The 24,170-nt window shown below is 50.3% G+C and overlaps 1 protein-coding gene across 5 annotated transcripts in view; it reads left to right on the top strand.

Moving 5' to 3' along the window:
- GALNT18 (polypeptide N-acetylgalactosaminyltransferase 18) overlaps positions 1 to 24,170 on the top strand; it is a 350,962-nt gene that overhangs the window by 144,888 nt on the left and 181,904 nt on the right. For all 5 annotated transcript variants that reach the window (XM_033862552.2, XM_033862550.2, XM_073808621.1 and 2 more), the window contains one exon: positions 16,370 to 16,562. In XM_033862552.2, coding sequence (XP_033718443.2) covers positions 16,370 to 16,562 — 193 coding nt within the window. The remainder of the gene's footprint in view (positions 1 to 16,369; positions 16,563 to 24,170) is intronic.

Here is a 24,170-nt window from a genome sequence, read left to right as displayed (position 1 = left end):
AGAAAAGCCCCCCTGAAGGAGTAGAGGGTAACAGCTGCAGCTGGAACCAGCCAGTTCTGGGGGTGTTCTGATTATCAAATGGTGGATGACTTAGCCTGGGGCAGCAGCAGCCGATGTAGTGGATGCCACAGAGCCATGAGCTTGACACTTGGCCTCGGCTTCTGTGTATTAGTGGAAAAGCCAGCAGAACCCTCTTCACCTCCCCCCGCCGTCCTCCCTCTCTGAGCACATGCACACCCCCTCTTCTATCTTCTCTTCATCAAGAGGTTCCCTCCTCCTGGACCCTAGGTTAAGAAGATGCTCTCCTCCAGACACACTGCCCCTGTTCAGAGATGATCAATTCATTTTCCCACGTTTATTTATCAAAGCCACACGTAGCTGTTAAGCAGGGCTTCTGACTTAGTATTTTTCCATGCTGAGTCTTCTAGAAATCGAACTCAAAGCCAAGGAATTGGGTCCCTTCGTTGTGCATGTCCTTATCGTTGGGTCTTTTTGAAACTGTTTGAAGACCTAAGAATACCCTGCCCAGGTCCCACTTCCAAGATTAGATGAGCTGGAGCACGTTGAGGGTGGTGTGGCCATAGACCAGGTCTCACCTTCTGTCCTGTCTCCCTCTCACTTCTGCCCTAACCTTGCCTCTCTGTGTCATCTTCAGCAAGTCCCTGAATCTTTCTGATGGAATGAATGACTTGGCCTCTTTCTCTCCCCAGGGAAATGAGACAGAGGAACTCACTAGCCTCTGGGGTTCAAACCATTTTCTTTAGCCAATGACCCTTTCTTTAAAGGGTTTCCTATACAAAACCCTAACATATAAACAGACTCAGTCAAAGCAGCTATGGTAGAGGGGGAAAGAGGGACCTCAGCCCTCCCCTTCCCCCAGCACAGGGTCCATTTTCCCCAAGGGGGCTCCACAGACGCTCTTGAAAACCACTCTTAACTAGGTTATTTTCAACTGGGGGGGGGGCATCTTCTCTCCTATGGGGTCGTCCATATCAAAGTCTTTGGAAAGTAGGGTTAGGTGGCGTGCATACTTTGAAGAAGCGGATTCCAAAATGCCATTATTTTTATTTGTTTTCAGTTGTGATAGTTAATTTATTTTCAAATTTCAAAGAATATGAAAGGAGGGTAGGGGTTTTTAACATTTATGAAAAGGAGGCGTTGATTTATAAAAGGTAGCAATCCATTGCTCTGGATCATTGTTTTGCAAAGTGCTGGTCACAACCCAGTAGTAGGTCATAGAATCAGTTTCCTAGGTCACAACCAGCATTCATTCTTAACAAAATATTGTAGCATAAAATAGAATATTCCAGAGTTAGTCACATATGGTAAGGCTAGAGACTGTTTTGTAAGTTGTGGTTTCCCTTATGTATGTTTGCATGCGTGTACTAGACGTAAGTGTAGTTCTTACTGTAGGTTATAATCAAAAAAAGGCCCAGAGCACTGGTCTGGATGAATGGTTCCTGCGGGTCCTTTGGGCTCTGACTTTGCCTCATGTCTGCATCTGGGAACTTTCTGACCCGCCGTGCTCGGCAGTGTGCTGGTGAGGTATGCAGGGAGACAAGGGCTCAGGGGGCAGGACATCTGGGCAGGGTGAGCCCCTCCCCACAAGACAGCCCACGCGCTGTCCGTCAATTCCATTCCTCCTCCTGGGGCCTGGCAGGAGGAGAGGAGGTTCACATGGGGCTGACTTTGCCCAAGTCCGTGGTCTAGGATGCTAACTGTGGTGTGTCTTGTAAAAGGCGAGTGGTGTGGGTGTGTGAGGGGTCTGGGGACCTTCCCTTTATGATCCCCAACAATGGAGGAGCTTGTCACCTCCAGGTGTCTCTGGTTCATAGAGGCCACCCTCAGGACCCTGCCCAAGCTCTACCTGTCAGCCTCACCCTCCAGACTGCCTTGGTTTTTACTGCGAAGGTGCCATCCCACTGGGTCATGAGCAGAGGGCGACCTGGAGAGAGCAGCACCCATGCTATGAGGAATCCTTGGGGTTTCCTGCAGGCAGCCCCATAGGGTTGGAATCCCCGTGTCCTAGCCCAGGTCTGCACAGTGTGACTGACCCAGAAGGAAACGTCACCACCTCCCACCCAACTCCCCAGCCAGGCAGATCCGTCGTGATACAGAGGCCCTCACACCGTGGCACTGGTCTCCCCCACTCCCGTGTGGCTTCCCCGACTTCCCTTCCTCTCCTGACCTTAGCAGGAATGGGGTGAGGAGCAGAAGGCCGAGGCCGGCCTTCCTCAGGCATCCCAAGGCACCCCACCCCAGGGTACCAGCGGGCTCTGTGTCCTCTCGTCCTGTTAGGGAGGATGGAGGAGGCTTGTGTTCTAAGTGACTCTGCGGACCTGACTCTGGTGAGGAAGATGAGAAAGCGATGAGTAACCACTTCATAAACTCCGCACTGTTTGCTCATAATTCTATCCCAGCAGCCAACATAGTACCTGCCCATAGCTACAGCAACAATTACCAGTGATTATATAGCACATAGAATGTGAGAGCCCCACATTAATGTATTCAGTCCCCACAAGGAAGAGGTATTATGATTATCCCCATTTTTCCACATTAGAAAACTGAGGCACAGAGAGGTTAAGTGACTTGTGCCGTGTCACACAGCTAGCGAGGAGTGAAGCCAAGTTCCAGACTCCAGCACTGTGTCTCAGAGGTCTGATACTTCACTTCCAGACTAGGCTACCTCTGCACAGCTGCATCTCGATGCAATTTGTTGAGTACGTGAATTAACTTTGATTTATAACTCCAAATACATAGGGTTTAATTTCCACCTCTCTGTGGGTACCCAGAAAGGTAGGGCAAGCCCATGTGTCTTTTTCAGTGTGCCAGGGCCCACAAGGGAGCTTCCTTCTAAGCCACCCATCCGGAGGAAAGGGCATTAGAACTGGGTGCATCTCCTTCCCGAAGAGAAGAACATGCTCGTGGATCCATGAGAGGCTGTGCATCCCAGTGCCCTCTCTGGTCACCCACCAACCTTGAGGTATGGCATGGAGGTAGAACCTCAGTGCCCTAAGGTCTCTGAGCAGAGCTTTCATCCTCAGATCTGAGCCTGAGAAACTCGGGCCTCCCAGGAAGTCTGTCTTGCCCCCTCGTGATCCTTTCCTGGAGTAGGAACAGGCTTTATCATGCACTTTGAAAATCCATTTGAACAGCAAATGCTCATGATTATGGAGGTGCCTGAAGAAAGTTCAGACCCTGTGGGTAATCCTGAGACACACTGAAGTGGCCTTGTCTGACCTTGTACATGAGGCGTGAGGGTGGATGCTTTCCAAGGGCCCTGGCTGACAGAGATAGATAAGTGTGGGACCCCCTCTTCACCGTGTCCCGGACATGTAGACTTTCTTTGTCTGAAGCCCTTGCTTATTTTGTCTGGCTGAATGCCGGGCCCACCTCCTTCCTTTGCCTCAGGTGACCATGCAGCACGACTGGGTTGGTAAATTAAGAATTTGCCACATGGAAAGGACTAATTTTTCCCTCTTTCAAAGTCACAGGCATGACGGTTTTTTTGCACACATTCCGCTGGACACATGCTGCATCCATAATACGGAGCGTTAAGACATCATAAGGGTTTTCACGTCTTTCATGTGATAAATATTTTTACCGTCATGCTCGAGAAATGGATTTTGTTTGAAATGGCCTGTTTCCTTTGATGGCTTCTTTGACGTGGATTCAAAGCCTTTCCTGGTCCTGCAGGAGCCTGGGGTTGGGAGGGCCTGTTTGTTAACTTTTCTCGAAGGACAAATCCACTTTCCCTCACTGAAATACAGCCGTGGCTGCCTGGGCTGGGAGATTTACGACCGAGGACAGCAATGAAAAGATGTCCAGGGAGCCAACAGCTCCTGGGAGTGGCGGTGCTTGGCCCTGGGGTGCCCACAGCCCAGGTACCTGGGAGCCTGTGAGCAGACCCCCCACCCCGCCCCAGGCCCTGGCTGCGACTACTCCCTTCTCCACTGTAAACTGCACTTAAAGATTCAGATGTGGCTGTTGAACCAGAGTGGAGGTTTTACAAGTGTTCTTCTCTCATCTTTGAAATGACACCTTTTTAACGGTCTGCCTCCATGCGGTGAGCAGCCTCTTGGGACTAGAGGAATCTGCTTTCCGGACGAGCCTTTGTGGGCTGCTGTGACTATGTGTGTGTGAGCATACAGCTGGTGATAACTGAGCAAAACAGGAACTCTGCTCTCCTCTGGGAGCCTGGTTAATAGTCCTGGGATCTGGGGATTCATATCCTCTCCCTCCACACCTGCAGAGCACCTCTCACCTCCCTGCCAACCTGACATATAGGTTGCAGGTGCCTCTGCCGATCTAGACCCGGGCACCAGTCTTGGTGAGGTGTGTCTGAGGGAGGATTTGCTGGTTTGTCCAAGGCTCGGGCTCTGGGGTTTGGCTTCCTCAGAGGTACTGGAAAGACTTGGCGATCAAGCAGGTTGTCTGTCCCCAGAGCTGCTTTGCAGAAATCCTCATGGGTGGTGGAGAACGCAGAGCAGGGAATGAGGGCATTCAGGGGCTTGGTCTACTTTTCTGGTCCAAGAATCAGCAGCTACCGAGCTGTGTGACCTCGGGCGAGTCATTTAACCTCTCTGGACCTTGGTTTGTTTATTTAAAAAATAAAAAATTTGAACTAGAGGCTGAAGGGTACCATTGAACATTCTGTTCCTAAGTGGAAACCACCAGTTCCTGTATGAGCTGAACCACCTTAGAATCACATTTGAGAACATGAAAGGGTCTTATAGAGCAAGGGTCCCCAACCCCTGGGCTGCGGACCGGTAGCGGTCCGCTGCCTGTTAGGAACCGGGCCGTACAGCAGGAGGGGAGTGGCGGGTGGTCCAGCGAGTGAAGCTTCATTTGCTGCCCCCCATCGCTCCCCATCGCTCATGTTACCTCCTGAACCAACACCTCCCCACCCCCTCCACTGTCCGTGGAAAAATTGTCTTCCACGAAACTGGTCCCTGGTGCCGAAAAGGTTGGGGACCGCTGTTATAGAGCATTTCATCCCACCCTCTTATGTTTACCCAGAAGAAAACTGAGGCCTGAAGAGAGGAAGCGACTTGCCCGTTCACAGAGTGAATGAGCTGCAGAGCCAGGGCTAGAAGGAGGCCTGTGGTTCCAGTCACCTCTACAGCCTGCTTCTCAGAGTGAGGCCCCTCCAGTAGCCTCAGCATCCCCTGGGAATTTGTTAGAAATGCACATTCTCAGGCCTCACCCTAGACCTCCTGCTGAATCAGAAACGCTGGGAGGGGGGCCCAGCATGATCCTTGATTGAACAAGCCCTCTGGGTAAGTCTGATGCCTGTTAACGTTTGGGAGCCACTGCAAGACAGCACGTGGCTGTCCCTTTAAGACCAGAAGAAAGACACTGGAAACCGGCAGGCTTCCCTGGAGAGGCTGAGACTGGAGGGAAAAGGGTAGAGTAAAATTACAGAGGAAGGGACACACTCTTCCCAGCTGACCTCAGGCTGTAGATTTCCCAAAGCAAGGACTCTCCTGTAGCCTGTCCCGGCACCTAAGAGCTGCAGCTGTTGCAGGCGTCTGAAGTTGGTCTGGGTTGCCGGCTGCCGTGCTGCAAAGGACTACATTTCTTTCTCACTGTCGAGCCCAGCTGTTCCCATCTGTGCATCTGTGCCCGGAGGAGCATGCCACTTTAACATCAACAGGGTCACCAGCTAGTTCGTTCCAAGAAATTGATGTGTGGAAACAGTGTTTTATGTGTGAATGGTGAAGTGTATATTTAGAAGTCCGGGTGCTCAGCTCCAGGCTGACAGCTCTCAGGAAAAAAAAAAAAAGATGGTATGTGCTTCAGAGTTCATTATATCTCCTAGGCAGAAATCTAGGTTTAAAGGGTTGCTTGAAAGTAGCACATAATGGCACCTATAAATCCCGGTTCCGGAGGTACGTACATTTGTCACTCCCTAAAATGACTTTTTCACATGTTCTTTATGTGGTTGGCTCAGAGCATAAAAACTTGGACCTTTACTAGCAGCTTTCATTCTGCATAATTTCTAATCAAGTCCATTTCCGTTTCCATGAGTGTGTGTGTGCACACGCTGAGCTCTGGCTATCCCTACCTGCCCAGCTGGCTCAGCTGTGAGCTTAGCCACACCCAGGCCCAGAACCCACCCTGTGCAGGGGGGAGAGGGCACAGTAGTCCCAGGCTGGCAAGGGAGCAGGTGTGAGATGTGTCTGGCTGCGAGCGGCCATCACAGAGTATCTGGAGTGAGCTCACAGAGTCGGACGAATGCCTGTTCCTTGCCTGCCATGTCAGCCCAGAATGGAATGACTGTGCTTCTCCCTAGACCCCTGACTCCTTCTCCAGTTTCTTGCTAGGACCTGCCGCCCTTCCTGAGTCCTAGCCTTTTCTCATCCTTGCCAGCCCCTGCCAGGGTGCCTGACTCCTCTGTCCTCTGTCCCAGCCACGCCCAGGGTCCTGTTCACAGTGACTTGAACATCCAGGATCGTAACTACCTTTGTCCTTTCAGGCTGGGGCTGGATTAGGTGGGCTAGCGTTGTGTCTAGTACAACGTTGAGGCTAGTACCTGGGCAATCAGAGTGGGCTGTCATGGAACGAGGCAGAGAGCTGATTCACAGCCAGTGTCCTGGAGGGAGGTGCTGTTGACCAGCAGGCAGATCCTAGCTAACACTTTCACCCAGCTTACAAGGTGCCCGGCACTGTTCTGAGTGGACACAGGTTCACTCCTCCATTCCTCTCTACTACCCAACAAGGCAGGTATTGTTTTCCTATGTACTAGTGAGGAAACTGAGACACAGAGCAGTTATGACCTGGCCGTCTAGTAGATGCAGTAGCCAGGAGCCACAGCGTGTGCTACCCCTACACCAGAGTTCAGAAAACTGCAGCCCAGGGGCCAAATCTGACCTGCTGCCTGCTGTAGAAATACTCTTCTTGGAACAAAGCCACCCCCACTCATTTACACATCATCTATGGCTGCTTTCCAGAGATATGGCAGAGTTGAGTAGTTGTAACCAAGACCCTGAGATCTGCAAACCTAAAATATTCACTGCTGGTCCTTTACAGAAAAGGTTTGCCCATCTCTGCGGTATATCATACTGCTTCTCACGACTCCCATGAAATTGAATGCAGATTGTTTTATGTATGTGCCAGTGGGTAATTTTTCAGATTCTCAGATAAGAAACCCCCCCAAGACAATAGAACTGCAGCTTTAGGGAGTTTGGAAAGCCAGAATTTTGGGCAACCAACTGCCAACACCAATTCAAAGCACAGCAGCAGAGGCAGGGCCAGCGGTGAGACGGGGACAGTTCAGTCAGAGCTGCTGGGAAAGAAGCAGAGAGGCAGGAGGGTGATTGCTGCAGTACCTGCCTCACTCCATCCAGGCTCTTGTTCGTTGTTCAGTAGCTGGTATATGAGGGACGCAGGGCCAAGGTGGCTTCAAGATCATGGACGAGACCCCTCCACAGCTCACGGCCACCTGCTGTCCTCGTGTGTACCTGCTCCTTTGTAGAACCTGGCTGGCAGCCCTGCCCTGATTGTCTGGATGTATCCCCTCGTGCAGTCCCAGTGCAGTGTCAGGGAGGAGAGAGCCACTGTGCTGAGAGCTGGGGAATGGTCAGCTCTCGACAAACGTGAGCTGTTTTTCCTTTGCCTCTTAGGATTCCAGCCCTGAGAGCAGAGTATTAGAATTGCGCCTTTATAAGTAGCAAACCCCACAATGATGGAACGCTTACTGGGGTAGGCAGAATAATGTGCCCCTCACAAAGATCTGTACATACTAATCTCTGGAACCTGTGAATACGTTTCCTGTCATAGCAATGGGGAGGTAAGGTTGCAGATGGAATTATGGGTGTTAATCCGTTGACCTTAAAACAGGGAGAGCATTCAGGATTATCCAGGTGGGCCCGTTGTCATCATGGGGTCCTTAAAAGTGGCAGAGGAGATCAGAAGAGGTCAGACGGATGCCACATGAGAAGGACTTAACCCACTGTTGTTGACACTGACCGTGAAGTAAGAGGGTCATGGGCCAAGGAAAGCAGGTGGCCTCTAGAAGCCGGAAAGGAGGATTCAAGAGTTCTCCTCTGGAACATCCAGAAAGGAGCACAGACCTGCCAATACCTTGATTTTATCTCAGAGAGACCCTGTCAGACCCTTGGCCTCCAGAACTGCAAGATAATAAACTTGTGTTTTCAGTCTCTAAATTTGTGGTCGTTTGTTACGGCAGCAACAGGGAACTACTCCACTTACCAGGAGTCTGACAGTTTGCTAAGCACTTTACTGATGCCACCAACTCACCTAATCTTTGCGGTGAGTGAGAAGTATTATTATCCTCATCAAATAGATGAGCTGAGGTTCAGAGAGGTTGACAAAGGTCACATAGCCGGTCAAGGGCAGAACTGACTTTAGACCACCTGCAGGAGGCTGCCCTTCGCTGTGCAGGCCTGACCCCGCCTGGTAGGGAGGCATTCTGAGGAAGCTGCTTTTCTTTCCCCGCGGTGCTCTTCAGGTACCAGAGGAAGGTCTTCCGGATTTGTCTTTGCCAAGACGAATGAAGTTGTTATGCAGACGATTTGAATGGCGTGGGACCTGAGGCTGTCTGTCAGAGCTCGTTTCTTCCGATTATCTCCAAGCCCTTTCCTGCCAGATCCTACTTCTTTCTCTTAGCAGTTCTCTTAGTTTTCTCTTTCGGGAAGAGAAAGCCTAATTGTAGGGGCTGCTGGCAAAAGACCTTCAGCTCGTGTCCTAATGCACGCCTAGAAGTGGAGAGGGGGGAAGACCCTCAACTCAACAGAATACTTCGCTTCTTTACTAGTAGGGCTCTTAGCACATAAAACATCTGAAAATTTCCCCTTAGGAGCCCAAGTACAAGGGGAGGCGTAATGTCTTGCTTTTCGAGGTATAAGAAAAGCATCACGATGATGTGCTCAAGTCCTCCTTTTTCTCTCTAATGGAACACAAACACTGGGTCTCTCTCACAGACTGGGAAATGGGGTTTTGCCCAGGGTTGGAGGTGAGGGTCGGCTGAGGCCTCCTGCCTCTCAGGACTACCTGCTTCCCACAGGCTCTCGGTGCCTCACTCTGGCTGGGACAGGCCGAGGGGCCCCACTTTGGACCGGGGTCTGATGGAAGAGAAGGGAGGTGGACACACATCCCGGGCCGTGGAAGTGGCACGGCCGACCGACGGCAAGCAGAGACCAGCCGCTGTTGTGCTGGGGTGAACCACTCCCTGTGTGGTGGTGTGAATCCTGCCTCACGAGCACTGCTCCGATGAACTGGCTTTGATGCTCTGCAGACGCGGCTGCCTGGGCTTCTCGGGCTGGCGGGGCCCAGGCATCAGGCTCTTTAGTGAGAACAGTGGTCCCTTATCATCAGCGGGAAGCCAGCAGGCAGGTGATACAAACGTACATTTCGGCATATTCAATTAGCCCTTTTCTTTTTAACCCCAAATAAAGCATGCAACAAGACATCTCAAGAACGGAAGAAAACTTTTCTAAAAATCATTGAATTGTACTTTTGAAGAGGGCGAATTTTATGGTATGTAAATTGCACCCCAATAAAGGTGTTAAAAAAATAAAAGGAATGGAAGGAAAGGCAACAGCCTTTATGAATTCTTATCTGGGATATTCAGCACTGCTGGCTCCATTATTTAATGCTTAGCCTTCATCCTTCCAAAAGCTGACTCACAGTGGCTCTCCCCAGCAGCCTGGCAGTCTGTTCCTGTCTCACAGTAAAGGAAATGGAGACTAGCAGGGCTGGGCTGTGGAGCTTGTCCAGAAACAATGAAGAGCAGACCCAGTTGTGGGGTGAGAGAAGGTCCCCAGGACACTCCTGGAGGCGGACCAGGAGACAGGACCGTCTGTGCCTGTCCCCCGGATGAACTTAGACCTAAGGCCCCGGTGCACATGGCAGGCAGTTACCTGGGACACCGGCCTGGCTGTCCTGCTTCCTCCCACCTCCCTGCTCCTGGGCTCTGGATCTCACCACCAAACACCAAAGCTTCAGAAACCAGAATAGCACTGGCTGCAGGGCAGAGTGAGGCCCCCCTCCCCAGCCACCCTCAAAGCCTTCTTAGCTCTGCCTGAAAGAGGGGCATATAGGAAACCGAGAAAAACCATAAGAAACAAGAGGGCTCCACTGCTTTCCTGGGGTAACAGTCCTAAAGGCGCCCATACACAGGGACCAGAAGCAGAGCTGCCACTTCCAATGAGCACACAGTCCAGCGTGGGCAGAGGGCTAAGGGTCCTCAGCCATGTGAGCCACGTCCTAGGTGGCTCTGTCTGTCCCCTCGGTAGAGCTTGGCCAGTCCTGCTGTCCAGCCCCAAATCACTTTGACCTCCAGCAACACTCATGCAATGGAACCCCTTCTGTTGCTATTTTAGGATTCATCCTAAAGTCCAAGGGCAGAGCCAGGTGCTGGGTTTTTGCTTTGGGAGAGATCTGGGCTACAGCCTCTCCGGCAGCTCCTCCAAAAAAGCCACCAGCACCTCAGAGTTTCCACTGAAGTGCATGACAGGAGCTGACAAAATGGCCCAGCTTCAAAAGATGGGGATCTCCAGGAACGTGGTCCTAGAGAGGACAGGTGGTCAGAAGTGGGTGGGACTGGGCAGCATCGCAATGTCTGTTTCACTCCCAAACCCGTTTTCTTTCCACTCCATCGTGCAGTCTCAGCACTGCCCAGACTCTGGAGCAAAAGCAGCCGGGCGAGCCCCCGTGCGGGCTGCTCTCTGAAACGGCTGCCCTCGTGCAGGTACTCCTCCTGCTTTCAGCACAGCAGCTTCGGGAGCCTCACAGGCTTGGCTGGGTCTCCAGACGTGCTCATCGTGCCTGCCTGGTGAGCCTGGGCTGGGTGCTCAGCCCTGCGGCCTTGGGTGTGTTAATTGCTCAAAGCTTTGCAAGCTCCTTTCCTGCCCCACTTCCCTCCTGTCTCCGTGAATTAGCATGGAAGCTGTCAGGACCTGAATCGGTAATTCTCTGCTCTCATTAGTGGGCTGCATGTCAAGCACTGTGGGCGTATCTCTGAGACCATAGTGTGGCATTTCCCGGATGCCCTCTGTGATCACTGGCAGAACTTTCTGGAAAACAGGTCATGCACAGTGACGCCCAGGCACTCACATGGGGAACGGATGAGCTGAGTGAAAGGCCTCTAGAAAACCATAATTCTTTCTCACAGGGGCCTCCGAGGAAGGGCTCGAGCAAGTAATGGTCAAATTGTACTTATCCAGCCAGACACAGACGCTAACCAATGTGCATGAACGGGGCTCCTGGGCGGGCCGGGCATACACCTTTCAGTTGCTGGCTGGTGGAAAGATCTGGATCATTCCAAGAAAAGGGCCAGAGCAGCTGGGGTTAGAGGGCCACCCGGAGGGACTCTGGGAAGCAGCTGTTTACCAGCGCTGTGAAGGTATCTCAGTGGTTTAACAACTGCTGTGAACCAGTGCAGGCCAACGGAGCAGCCTCCCGGGACCTGAAGTTTCTCCAGTCCTCAAGCCAGGCAGTGTATCTCGCCCATGACATGGAGGCGGGGCTGCCGTCAGGAGTATGGTTTCAACGTCAAGTTCTTTTACATCTCTGACCTGCAGTTTCCTCTCATCTTTGATGGGAATGATAGAACCTATATCACAGGGCCACTGCGATGGCCTGGCCTCACCACCTGGCAGGGCCAGTGCAATGGAATTGGGGTACAGTGTACGAGGGGATCAGCTCCAGGGGCAAAGGTTTTGCAGCAAACACCCAAGATTAGTCTGTAGTCCCCTCCTCAGTGGACCTCATTTTTGAGTGCCACTTTGGACAGTACCTTTGGTGATGGTTAGTAGGTGGCACTTTGGCATACGTGCTTGTAGGTTCATAAACTATTTCCAAATCACATGGCCAATCCAGGGCCTTTCAGACTTCCAGTCTGCACTGTTGTTCTTCCTTCCCCATCCACAGGCCGTCCCAGGCCTGCTGGGGCCCTGACAGCTCTGGTTCTTGTTCTCCAGTTTCTGCTCTGTAGAGCCACCTGTCCAGAGGCTGAGAGAGACAGATGGCCATGGGAAGTCCCGAGCAGAGAGGGGCATAGCATGGCAGTGTCTCTCCAGCTGATGGGTTTTCTCAGGCCCCACTGGCTCCCTTCCTGCTCACACCACGTGGTTGTTCGTGGTGAGTCAGGGAAGGCAGAGGAATAGCTCCCCTGCCCGGGCGTTACACAGGTGCCGCTTGAGCCCCGTGTGTGGCTGTCTGGTGAAATGACCCTTCACTGTTCCCTCTCAGCCTCTTCTCCCTAGGACGCAGACAAGCACTAGGGCTGGGTGAAGAATGGGCTGGGACCACAGCCCCTGTGCTGTTCTAACGATCCTCCAAACACTGGCTCAGCTGCCGGACTGAGTTCACTGTGCCCTGCTCATCTGCGCCATGAATGACCTCTTCCCTTGGGCGCCCTCAGCCCCCTGCATAGACACCTCTCTCTGGTCACCCCCTCAGTTGGTCAGGCATGGCCGAGTAGGACTGAACCCCAGCAGGGGCCACAGCCTGCATCTGCTCCTGGGGGCAGGTCTCATCCCTGGACGAGAGACATCCGTGGGTCTGGCCCCTCACCAGATGTGTCCAGACTCCCCTGGCCCCCTGCAGAGGACCCAGCCAAGGCTCTTGCCTGGGGCCTCTTTACAGCTCCAACTACGTCAGACATGGTCCTGTAGGTCTGCTTTCTTAGTGGAGAGTGAGGGGAGTTGGGTCTAGGACTGGTTAAGGGGAGGCCACTCTTTGTAGACATGGAAACCCTTCATCTGGGGGCTGCACAGCAGCAGCATCTTCCAGAGCTGGGACCTCAGGGCAAGGCCATTCCTCTTTGTAATCTGAACTCAAGAAGTGTCAGTGGAAGAGCACCCCGGTGGGCTGTGAGGCTGTGTGGGTCCTTAGCCGCTGATGCCCACCGAGCTAACATTTATTATGTTCCAGGCACTGTGCTAAGCTCCTTACATGGGCCAGCTCATTGAATACACTCCAATAGCCTATGAAGAAGGTACTTTTAGTATCCATTCCACTTTCCAGATGAGGAACCAAAGTGCAGATAAGCTAGACTAAACTGGCAAATGGTCGAGCTGGAGTATGGATTCTGTCTCTACAGCCAGTGCTCGTAAGGAAACAAAATGAATGGATTAGCAGAGGCAAAGCCTCCTTACCTAAGAGATGTCACATGTAAGGTGTAGAGCAGGGGGTCAGCATACTTTTTCTTAAAGGGTCAGAAAGTACATATTTTCCACTTTGCAAGCCATATGGTCTCTGTCATACCCAGTCTGCCTTTGTAAGCTCTAAAGCAGCTATAGCTAACACGTAAGCAAGTGAATGTGATGTGTTCCAATAAAGCTTTATTTACATAATAGATGGTGGGCCAGATTTGGCCCTCAGACCATAGTTTGCCACCCCTGGTGCAGAGGAAAGCTTCAATGCCCTTGACAAACTGGGTGACCTCAGATTAGTCATTTAACATCTTCATCTTTGGTTTCCTCTTGTCTAATAACTAACCACTATGGGGTACTTATTAACTGATTTGTTTTAAGATGATGCACTGAGCCCCTTGTAAGAGCCACTTACTGTGCTGGGAGCCAAAGATACAGCAGGGAACAAGACAGAGGTCGTCCTGTTCTCATGGAGTCCACACCTGTGAGCACGACAGAGATAACCTTGGGTAAGGACATCAGCTAGCACTGTGCTCCGCTCAGGCAGAAATTCAACAAATACACCTCTTCCCATTGTCACGCCCCTGACTCATTATTCAGGACTCACTGCTTTCAAGTTTGTTGTCATTTGTACCCATACTGAGTAAAAAGGCAGGAGCATGTGGTGGAACCCAGGACTTGAATATGTTTATAATCCATTTTTATGAAACACTGGCCTAATTGTGAATTATAATTTTTTCATTAACTGATCTCATTTTACTTGGTAATATCCATAGGTATGTGCGAGCAGTAAAACTCCATTTCTGTTAAATATTATATGATTCAGTTGATTCACTGATTTAGATTATCACTACCCCCCATTCCAAATGAGTGAGTCATCCATCTTTTGAGAGATAACAAGGACCTTCAAGATCAGATGCGCCCCGTGTTACCCTTCAAGCATACCTAGTTGGGGGGCCAAAGGCACCCTGAGTTCTAGGAAGGTGCTTTGAGTAGCACCACAGTCCTAAAAGCTCTTGCTTTGTCATAGAAATGCACATGTAGTTTGCATTTTACTCTTTACTACGTCCTAATATGTTTAACATATCTGAGTTTCCTTCTGTATCTCTAAGGAAAATTGATAACTGAGATGATAGGTCATGTTTGTCTTTGGAATTCACCTCTATCCAGCCCTTTGCTCTGTAGAGGCAGTGCGGCTTCGTGGTTAGGACTCCTGCCTCGGGGGACAGACATCCTGACATTGCACCTCAGCTACTGCACTTCCTTCTGAGTGAACCGGGGCGAGTTTCCCATCCTCTCTGTGCCTCACCTTCATTATCTGTAAAATGGAGACAGTAGCGCTTCCCACCTGGTAGGGTGAGTTGAGTCAACATGTGAAAAATGCTTATAGTAGAGCCTGACTCATGGTAAACTCAGCAAGTGCTAGCCGTGATAGTTATCTCAGGAGTTACATGGATCTCCAGTCTGGGGTATGTCCCAAGGACATGGCCCCCGAAGAGGAGAGGTGCATACGCATTTTCATCCAGCGCCTGCGAGTCCCAGCTCCATTTACAGAAGCTTTGGCATCTCTCTGACTGAGGTCTCTGGCATCGGCGTGCTCGCTCTGCTTTCAGAATCTTCGGCTCTCTAATTTGCAGGGAGCTATGACAGCTCCATTCTGTCCATGACACCCTCTGTGCACCTCCAGTGATGGGGGCTTCCTCCCCCTGAAGCACCCCTTCCTAGGTGCTGGAAGGGTCCCCCTCTTACTCCTAGGCCTCCTCTGCTTCCCAGACTGGCTCTTCCAAGAGTCCGTCAGGAGGAAGTGGTGGTAAGAGGAAGTGGTCTGCAGCTCTGAGCTCTCCAACCTTGAAGACCATGGAACCCTAACCCCTGGCCAGTCTCGGCCTGTACCTTTAAGTTACCTGGCATAGGTGTGCTTGCACCTACTGGCTCCATACAGACAGCTGAGGGGACTTTGGCAAGTGTGCCAAGCCTGCCTCTCCTGTTCCTATAACTCCCCTTCTGCTTCCTCCTGGTCCCTGTCTCATTCCAGGCTCCTGACTCTGTCTCTTACATCATGTTTATGAGCATGGAAGGCGCCGTCCAGTGACCTTGGCATCTCTATCCAGTTTTTCTGATTGCTGACCTTGAATGGTGGGCCTGACTACCCGTCCCTGGGAACGAATTCCATAGTCTTGACCTGTCGGCCTATGTCCTGGCAAGACCTACCCATTATCGCCATAAAAGAAGGACTTAAATGACCCTCCAGGCTCCTCTTGCTATAGCAACCCTGATTACCATTTGTTGTGCACTTATTCTGAGACAAGTGTTTTATATACATGATTGTATGTAATCCTCACAGATCTTGGGGGTGGTGGGTGGGTATTATTATTCCCACATTACAGGTGGGGAAATCAAGGCGTCAAGAAGTTGAGTGTTTGCTTGTGGTCATGTAGCCAGTGAATGGTGGAGCAGGGATATATTTGAATCCAAGCCTCTGCTCTTATAGGTAATAATGCCTCTTCCATTTTTCTTGGAAGCTTCCAGGAAAACGATGAGCTCTTCTTGACCTGGTGTGAGCACTGCCCCCCACAAAGTCTACCAGGGGTCCAATGAGCAGTGCCCAGAGTGCGTGGAGGTTTGGGGATGGTATGGCTGTCCCCTGTGCCAACGATTCCCTGTCCTGGTGGGCAGAGCCTGAGGCAGCAGGAGGCAGTCTGGCCGAGGGTCCTTGCAGCCAGGTGAATGTCGTATGGTGGGACCAGGAAACTCACAGCAGGACCAGACAGTGGAGACAGACGTGGACTGGCAAGAACTGGGCAGGGGAGCAGATGCCCAGCTCGGGGACCTGGATGTGGGACAGGTTCAGAGCTGGCAGGGAATGGGGGTACGATCTGGGGAAAGAGAAGCAGAAGTCCCATTCGCGGGCTGGGACCGGCATCTCTGATGAGAAGGCAGACTGGGAAAGGAGAAGGTTCTAACGTAAAGCCGTGGGGCGTCAGGATCACGCCCATCGGCTTCCCAGCAGACCCTGCTGGGTATATTTCTATATCCGTTGCGCTAGTGGTTGTTGGGTGGGTGAATGGATGTATGGATGGATAAATGAGTTTGCGGAAGCATGAAGATTCTAGTCTCCCTTCCCCCACCCCTAAAGTTGGGGCTAAGATTGCTTTACCCAAGGCAATGGTGAGGAAGGGAAAGGGGTTGTCATGGCATATGCAGGGGTGCGCTCTGACCCACTGTCTCCTTATCCCTTCTTTCTCCAGAGGCCCCCGCCAAACCTGAGGAGGCAGAGGCGGAGCCCTTCACAGACTCCTCTCTGTTTGCACACTGGGGCCAGGAGCTCAGCCCCGAAGGCCGGCGTGTGGCCCTGAAGCAGTTCCAGTACTACGGCTACAATGCCTACCTCAGTGACCGCCTACCCCTCGACCGGCCCCTGCCTGACCTCAGACCCAGTGGGTGAGCAGAGTCAGTGGCCGGGCCCTTGTTGACCTGCAGGTGGGGGGGTGGGGTCACCACAGTGCTGGGGACAGAGCTAGGACTTGGTGTCTGGACTCCTGGGTCTCTTCCCGGCTTCAGCCAGGGTCTGCCCACTTGGCCTGCATCAGGCAAGTCACTCTCTCCCTACTCCCCCAGCCTCAGTTTCTCCATCTGCTAAGCAGGGGGAAGGCTTTCTTCCATTAGAAATTTGAAGGATTAATAACCTAATTTAATCCTTAAGGGAACGAGAATCATCTGGCATTCCTGTTAATAAGTCATTTTAGCCCAATCAATTGCATTTTTCTGAACAATTTTTTTTCTATAAATTAGTTTTTTAAAGTACCTCCATCTTCTGAGGCTAACAAGTCATTACACCCAGCAGAGAAGTCTGTCTTGACTTCTCTCTTCGTTACAGAAGATGTTCCTTTAAGGTTCAGTTAGAATTTTTATTACTCCTAATTATTAAAAATGTGGGCATGTACCGTAGCTGAGAAAATCTCATTAACTTTTGTGAGCTCCCCACCAACACCTTCTTTTCCCCACTTTCCCCTTATTTTTAAAATTTTCTTAAAAGCTGCAAACCACAGTGAGCTTATATCTGGAGTTTTCAGGAAAGATCTTGCTGCTGGGCTTGGGGGCTGTATTCTTTGGGAAGGAGAGTTCAGTTCAGTTTCATAGACATTTATTGAGCACCTGATGTATGCCATTTAGTTGGGTGTGGCTTTTCTTGGCCCAGGAGAACTTGGCTGGGCTCTAGAGATGAAAGAGCAGTTGAGGATCTACAAGGGGAGAGAAGAGTATTTGTTCATTTAAAGGGTATTTATTGAGCACTTACTATGTGCCAGAATAGTCTAGACCCAGAGATAGAGCAGTGAACAAAACAGACAGGAATCCTTACCCTCAGGGAGCTTGTGTTCTAGTTAGGTGAGGACAGATAATAAACAAAGCAAAGTCACCTATGTAGAAGGGTGAGCTGTGACAGGGCGAGAGAGAGTCATGGGCATATACACAGTAACAAACGCAGTAAGGTAGACAGCTAGTGGGAAGCAGCCGCATGGCACAGGGATATTGGCTCGGTGCTTTGTGACAGCCTGGAGGGGTGGGATGGGGAGGGTGGGAGGGAGGGAGACGCAACAGGGAAGACATATGGGAACATATGTTTATGTATGACTGATTCACTTTGTTATAAAGCAGAAACTAACACACCATTGTAAAGCAATTATACCCCAATAAAGATGTTAAAAAAAAAAAAAAAAGTCACCTATGTAGCAAGTACTGTGGGGAAATGTAAGGTGGAAGAGGGAGATTGGAACAGCCTGGAATAGGAGGAGGGGTTGAATTTTTAATGAGATGGTCAGAGAAGGCCTCACTAAGAAGGTGACATTTGAGCAAAGACCTAGAGGAGATGAGGAAGTGAGCCATGTGGATACTCAGGGGAAAACCTTTCTGGACAGAGGGACCAGCATGTGCAAAGTTCCTGAGGTCAACATGTGCCTGGCATGTTTGAAGAAAAGGAAGGAGGTCCCTGTGGCTGGAACAGAGCAAACTAGAAGGCAGTAGTTGGAGATGAGATCACAGGGGCAACAGGAAGCAGATCAAGTCGGGGTGGGGGGTTGGTAGTTCTCAAACTTGGCTACACATTCAACTCCTCTGGGAGTTTTAAAATAATCCTGATACCAGGCTCTACCCTAGACCAATTGGGCAAGAGTTTCCAGAGGTGGAACTCAGTGCCCATGTTGTTTAGAGTTCTCAGGTGATTGCCATGCACAGCCCAGGTTAAGAATTGCAGAGAAGGGCTCTGTTAACTGTTGCAAGGTATGTGACTTTTACCCTGTGAGGGGCTCCATGAGAAGAGAGCCGCATGAAGAGAGACATAGGGTGAGGTCTGGAAGTGTCCCGAGCTCAGGAGCTTCTGTCCCTGTGGAGTTGGGGGTGCATCACCCTCCCAATATGTGGATGTGCTCACCAACCTGGATGCTCTCTGAATTCCATATTTTCAGGATTTTTATGGAGGCATCATTACGTAGGCATGATTGATTATTAACTCATTTTCCAGCCTCTCCCCTCTCTCCAGAGAATGGGGGCGTAGGACGGAAAGTTCCAAACTTCTAATCATGGCTTGGTCTTTCTGGTGACCAGCCCTCATTCAGGAGCCTGCCAAGAATCTTCCTCATTAGATCAAAAGATACTCCTACCTGGGCAGAAGACCTAAATAGACATTTCTCCGAAGAAGACATGCAGATGGCCAACAGGCACAGGATAGATGCTCAACATAGCTAATTATTAGAGAAATGCAAATCAAAACTATAATGAGGTAGCACCTCACACCAGTCAGAATGGCCATCATCAAAAAGTCTACAAATAGGGCTTCCCTGGTGGCGCAGTGATTGAGAGTCCGCCTGCTGGTGCAGGGGACACGGGTTCGTGCCCCGGTCTGGGAGGATCCCACATGCCGTGGAGCGGCTGGGCCCATGAGCCATGGCTGCTGAGCCTGCGCGTCCGGAGCCTGTGCTCCGCAGCGGGAGAGGCCACAACGGTGAGAGGCCCACGTACCGCAAAAAAAAAAAAAAAAAAAAAAAAAGTCTACAAATAATAAATGCTGGAGAGGGTGTGGAGAAAAGGGAACCCTCCTACACTACTGTTGGGAATGTAAATTGGTGCAGCCACTATGGAGAACAGTATGGAGGTTCCTTAAAAAACTAAAAATAGAACTACCATATGACCCAGCAGTCCCACTCCTGGGCATACATGTGGAAAAGATGAAAACTCTAATTCAAAAAGATACATGCATCCTGATGTTCATAGCAGCACTGTTTACGGTAGTCAAGTAATGGAAGCAATCTAAATGTCCATCGACAGACGAATGGATAAAGAAGATGTGGTGTGTATATATATATCTCTACACACACATATATATGAATGAAGTAATGCCATTTGCAGCAACATGGATGGACCTAGAGATTATCATACTAAGTGAAATAAGTCAGAGAAAGACAGATATCATATGGTATCACTTGTATGTGAAATCTAAAAAAAAAACAAAGTTATTTATAAAACAGAAATAGGTTCACAGACATAGAAAACAAACGTATGGTTACCAAAGGGGAAAGAGGGGGGAGGGATAAATTAGGAGTTTAGGATTAACAGATACACACGACTATATATAAAATAGATAAACAACAAGGGCCTACTGTATAGCACAGGGAACTATATTCAATGTCTTATAGTAACCTATAATGGAAAACAATCTGAAAAAGAATAGATATATACATATACGTATAATTGAATCACTTTACTGTATACCTGAAACTAACACAACATTGTAAATCAACTATAATTCAGTAAAAAATTATCTGTTTTGAGAAAAAAAGAGATACTCCGATCACCCAGGAAATGCTAAAGGATTTGGGACCTCTGTGTCAGACACTCCTTTCACTCAGTAAATTACAAAGGATTTAGGGGCTATGGGTCAAAGACTAAATAAATATTGTCAGGAACTGGAGGCAGAGATCAATATATGTATTTCTTACTATTTCACAGTATTATTAGTCTAAGACTAATAATAAATATTGTCAGGAACTGGGGGCAGAGATCAATATACGTATTTCTTGCTATTTTATAGTATTATTATTAGTCTCCCTTTTACACAAGAGGAAACTGAGGCACAGAGAGATTATGTAATCTGCCCAAGGTCACTAGTGGCAGAACTGGGATTTGAACTCAGGCAGTCTGGCAATAGAATTTGTGCTTGTAACCGTCACTGTGTTTCACTGCCTTGAGGTGTCCATTTGTGTCATTCTACTGGGGATGGGGCCTGCTTTAACAATGTACAGCATGGAGCTGACTGGCTTATCTGGTTCAGGAAGTGGAAGAATTGTTTTAGTGAACCTCAAAGCTGTTATCAAGGCATAGAGTGAAACCTCAGCTATGGCAAATGTTGGGATTTAGAGCAAGGTGGGTCGGGGTACAGGGAGCATCTGGAGAGGAAGCCTCATGCTAAGGACAGTCTCTAGAAGAATCACACCAGGTGTACCTTGCTTCAGTCCCAGCTCCTGTGCCTTTCCTCCTTTTACCTCCTGTTTGCCCTTGGGGATTTCTGCCCCTGGAGGCATCCTTGGATTCTGCACTATTCTTTTCTTTTCTTTTCTTTTTTTTGCGGTGTGCGGGCCTCTCACCACTGTGGCCTCTCCCGCTGTGGAGCACAGGCTCCGGACGCGCAGGCCCAGTGGCCATGGCTCATGGGCCCAGCTGCTCCGTGGCATGCGGGATCCTCCCGGCCCGAGGCACGAACCCGTGTCCCCTGCATCGGCAGGCAGACTCTCAACCACTGCACCACCAGGGAAGCTCTGCTCTTTGTATTCTTGACTTTGCCAAGTTCTAACCCTGATGCTATGCTCATTGGCTTCATTCCTGGACCAGAAAGTGGGTGTCCCAAATTCTTCCCTACCCTCCCTTCCATCACCTCTGGCTGGGCCCTTATTTTATCTCCTTTCTTGGTAATCTGACCACCTTGTCATCTGGCTGAGAGAGGGCCGAAGTGTGCTCAGCGCCTTATACACAGGACAAGAGGTAACTAGAAGGAAAAAAATCCATCCAACTGGTTGCTAGGTAGGCTTCATTAGTTTATTCATCCAATAAATATTTATTGAGCACCAAGTATGTGCCAGGTACCCAGTAAAGCGTCAGACAGAGAAACCTCAAGGAGCTTACACTGTAGTGGGATCCAGAGTGAAAGGTGATGGGATCAGAAGGCAAGTGATCAGAAAACTTGCAGAGGATCTCCTGCCTCCTTGGGAAGGAGTCATCCATGCAGGTTTCTAGTAAGTCAGGGACTGCACTTGACACCCACAGAAGCCCTGTCCTCCTGGGGCCTCTGCTCAGGGAAGCAGCACTTAGAGGTTGACGTCTGCAAGGAGGCTCCCTTTACCAGTTTTGGCCACTCTCCCCTGGAGATGGAAGTCATCTCAGGTGGGCTTGACTTGAAGCAGGATTTCGGTTCTCCAACCAGAGGCTGAAGTTAGACCGTGGCAGTGAGAGCGCTGAACCCTAGCCATTAGACCACCAGGGACCAGTGGCCAGTGACAAGGCTCTGGCCCATCAGCTTTGTAGAAATAAATTTCTACAAAGAGATGGAAGGTAGTGAAACAAGTAAAGTGTTTATTGGGAGGAAAAAAGAGTACGTGTGAATAGGCATACACGGGTGGACTCAGAGAGTAGCACCCTCGTGGTAGTTTGACTCACTTGTATGGGGCATTTCTTCTGGGTTTCCTTTGGCAGTGATCTTGCTTTGCCTGGTTCTGAGTCCTTATTTGGTTTACATGAGGGTCGTCCCGTGTGCACGCACCCATCTCTTAGCCAAGATGGATTCTGGCGAAGAAGCCTATGGATAGGTTGACATCACTCCCTTCTTGACCTTCAAGGATCTTTTCTGCGCATGTGTAGTCGGGAAGGTCTCCTTGACCTCAAGAGTGAGACATATGTGGTCTCTACCTTTTATCTGGGCGGGGCTCAGCTCCTCTCTCCCTCTGGCTGTTTTGGAGTATCTGTCCCCAGGGAACAAACTCCAGCTGCTCAGCCTGAGGCCCATCTATCTCCTGCCTCAGAAGGACATGGGAACTGGAAATGCCACAGTTTCATTAGCCTCATCTGGGGTCTTTGATCCATGCAGACAGAGGACATATTTCCTCCGGGCACCAGGACACTTGGCTTTCGGGGAAGTCAAAGTGCCATTCATTCTTCCTGCATTATATTAATAAGAACAGAGCAGGCCCCTTGGCCATCCAGGTGGGAAGACCCAGAGGAGACAGGACAGTGGTTGCCTCTTCTGGTGAGCCTCCTAGACTTCACCCCACGTGAGGCCTTTGCCAGATCTGGACAGGGGTTTGCCTTCTTGCTTCCTGGGGTGAAAGACACAGGGGCCTCAGGATCGAAGGGGAGAAAGTCTGCATCTCAGTCTGGCTGGACTTTACTCCATCCCTCATGTCCCCAGCTACAAGCTCCAAACATCCCCATGGCTTTCTCTATGTCCCTCCTCCTGCCTCCCAGTGTCCCACCTGCCCCTTCTTACCTGTAGCCTCCAAAATAATCTCCCAGAGGCAAAAAGAGAAGAAGGGGAAGACAAGTCTTGATTGGGTATATATATGTATATATATACATAGGTATATATATTTGTCAAAACGCGTCGAACTACACACTTAAGATCTGTGCATTTCACTGCATATAAATTAAGCGTCAACTTTTTGAAAAGTTATGGTGTGAGAAAGAGATCAAGGAAGTCCTTTGCCTGTGGGATGGAGAGGGAGGATGGAGGCGGCATCTTTAGGGAGGTCACTGAGAAAATGGGTTGTGATTGTGGGGAAGGAGGATCGTGGAGGGCTAAAGCAAGCTTGCCAGATCAGGACAGGAAGGTAAGGGTGGGCCTCCCACCCCAGTGATGGCGGGTGGGGTAGTTAGCCTATTGGTACTCACCAGCTCCACAGCAGCCGGTGCCTGCCTCATTCTTTCCTGCAGGCAGTGGGTATTATTTCCATACAGGGGCCAGGGGATGTAAGGGATGAGCCCTTGATCTAGTGGGCATTGGGTATGGGTAGGAACAGGAGGGGCTCGTGGGCTCCGGCTTTAGGGCAGTCACATTGCCATGGCAACTCTATGGCCTACCTCTAAGGTAGCTCAGGTCAGAGCCTCCAGCAGGTATTGCTTCCTGCCTCTTGCTGGCAGATCCTCAGAGGCCCCTGAGCCATCAGTAATGATGTTGCCTTTCTCACCAGCATCCCCTGAGGTCCACATCCCTCCCAGGAGTGAGGGTGGACTGGCTCTTGGGTTGACTGGTAGGTTAAGGCCTGGGGCTTGAGGCACAAGGGGCTGGTAAAGGGGATTGGACTATTTTCTGCAGCCGTAGGTAGGAGCAACTGGGGCAGACCCACACATACCCACCCACAAAGGATCCCTGGGTCCTGAGCTGGAGAGACCCTGTGTGAACATCCAAGTGGAAAGAAGCAGGATGAGATTATAGAAGAGAAAGAATGCAGCCTGGAGCCAGGGCTCTGGGTGCCCCTAGGAGCAGGTTAGGGTCCATCCAAGGTGGCTGTGGGTATTTGCTGCCACCACTATGAGGATGGTCACCAGGTTTGTGTGTGTGGATCGGAGGGCCACGGGGTCTTCATGGTGCAACCTCTAGACAGACATCTGAGATCTCTGAACTTTGGGGGTCAACAGTGCTGTCTTCATGAGTGTGTATGGGAGGCAGGATAATGGCCTCCCAAGGGTGTTCACGTCCTAATCTCTGGAACCTGTGAATATGGTATGTTACACGGCAAAGGAGAATTAAGGTTGCAGGTGGAATTAAGGTTGCTAATCAGCTGACTAAAATAAGGAGATCATCCTGAATTATCTGGTTCGACCCAATGTAGTCACAGGGCACTTGAAAGTGGAAGATAAGCCAGAGAGATGGCTATGTGAGAAGGACTCAACCAGCCATTGCTGGCTTTGAAGATGGAAAAGAGCCATGAATGTGGGCAGCCTTTAGATACTGAAAAAGGCAAGAACAGTATCTAACAGATTATCACCTAGAACCTACAGAAAGGAGTG

The sequence above is a fragment of the Tursiops truncatus genome, chromosome 8 (assembly GCF_011762595.2).
Source record: "Tursiops truncatus isolate mTurTru1 chromosome 8, mTurTru1.mat.Y, whole genome shotgun sequence".
Classification (NCBI taxonomy): domain Eukaryota; kingdom Metazoa; phylum Chordata; class Mammalia; order Artiodactyla; family Delphinidae; genus Tursiops; species Tursiops truncatus.
Note: the sequence above shows the minus strand (reverse complement) of the source record. Positions and strands in the feature narration are given on the sequence as shown.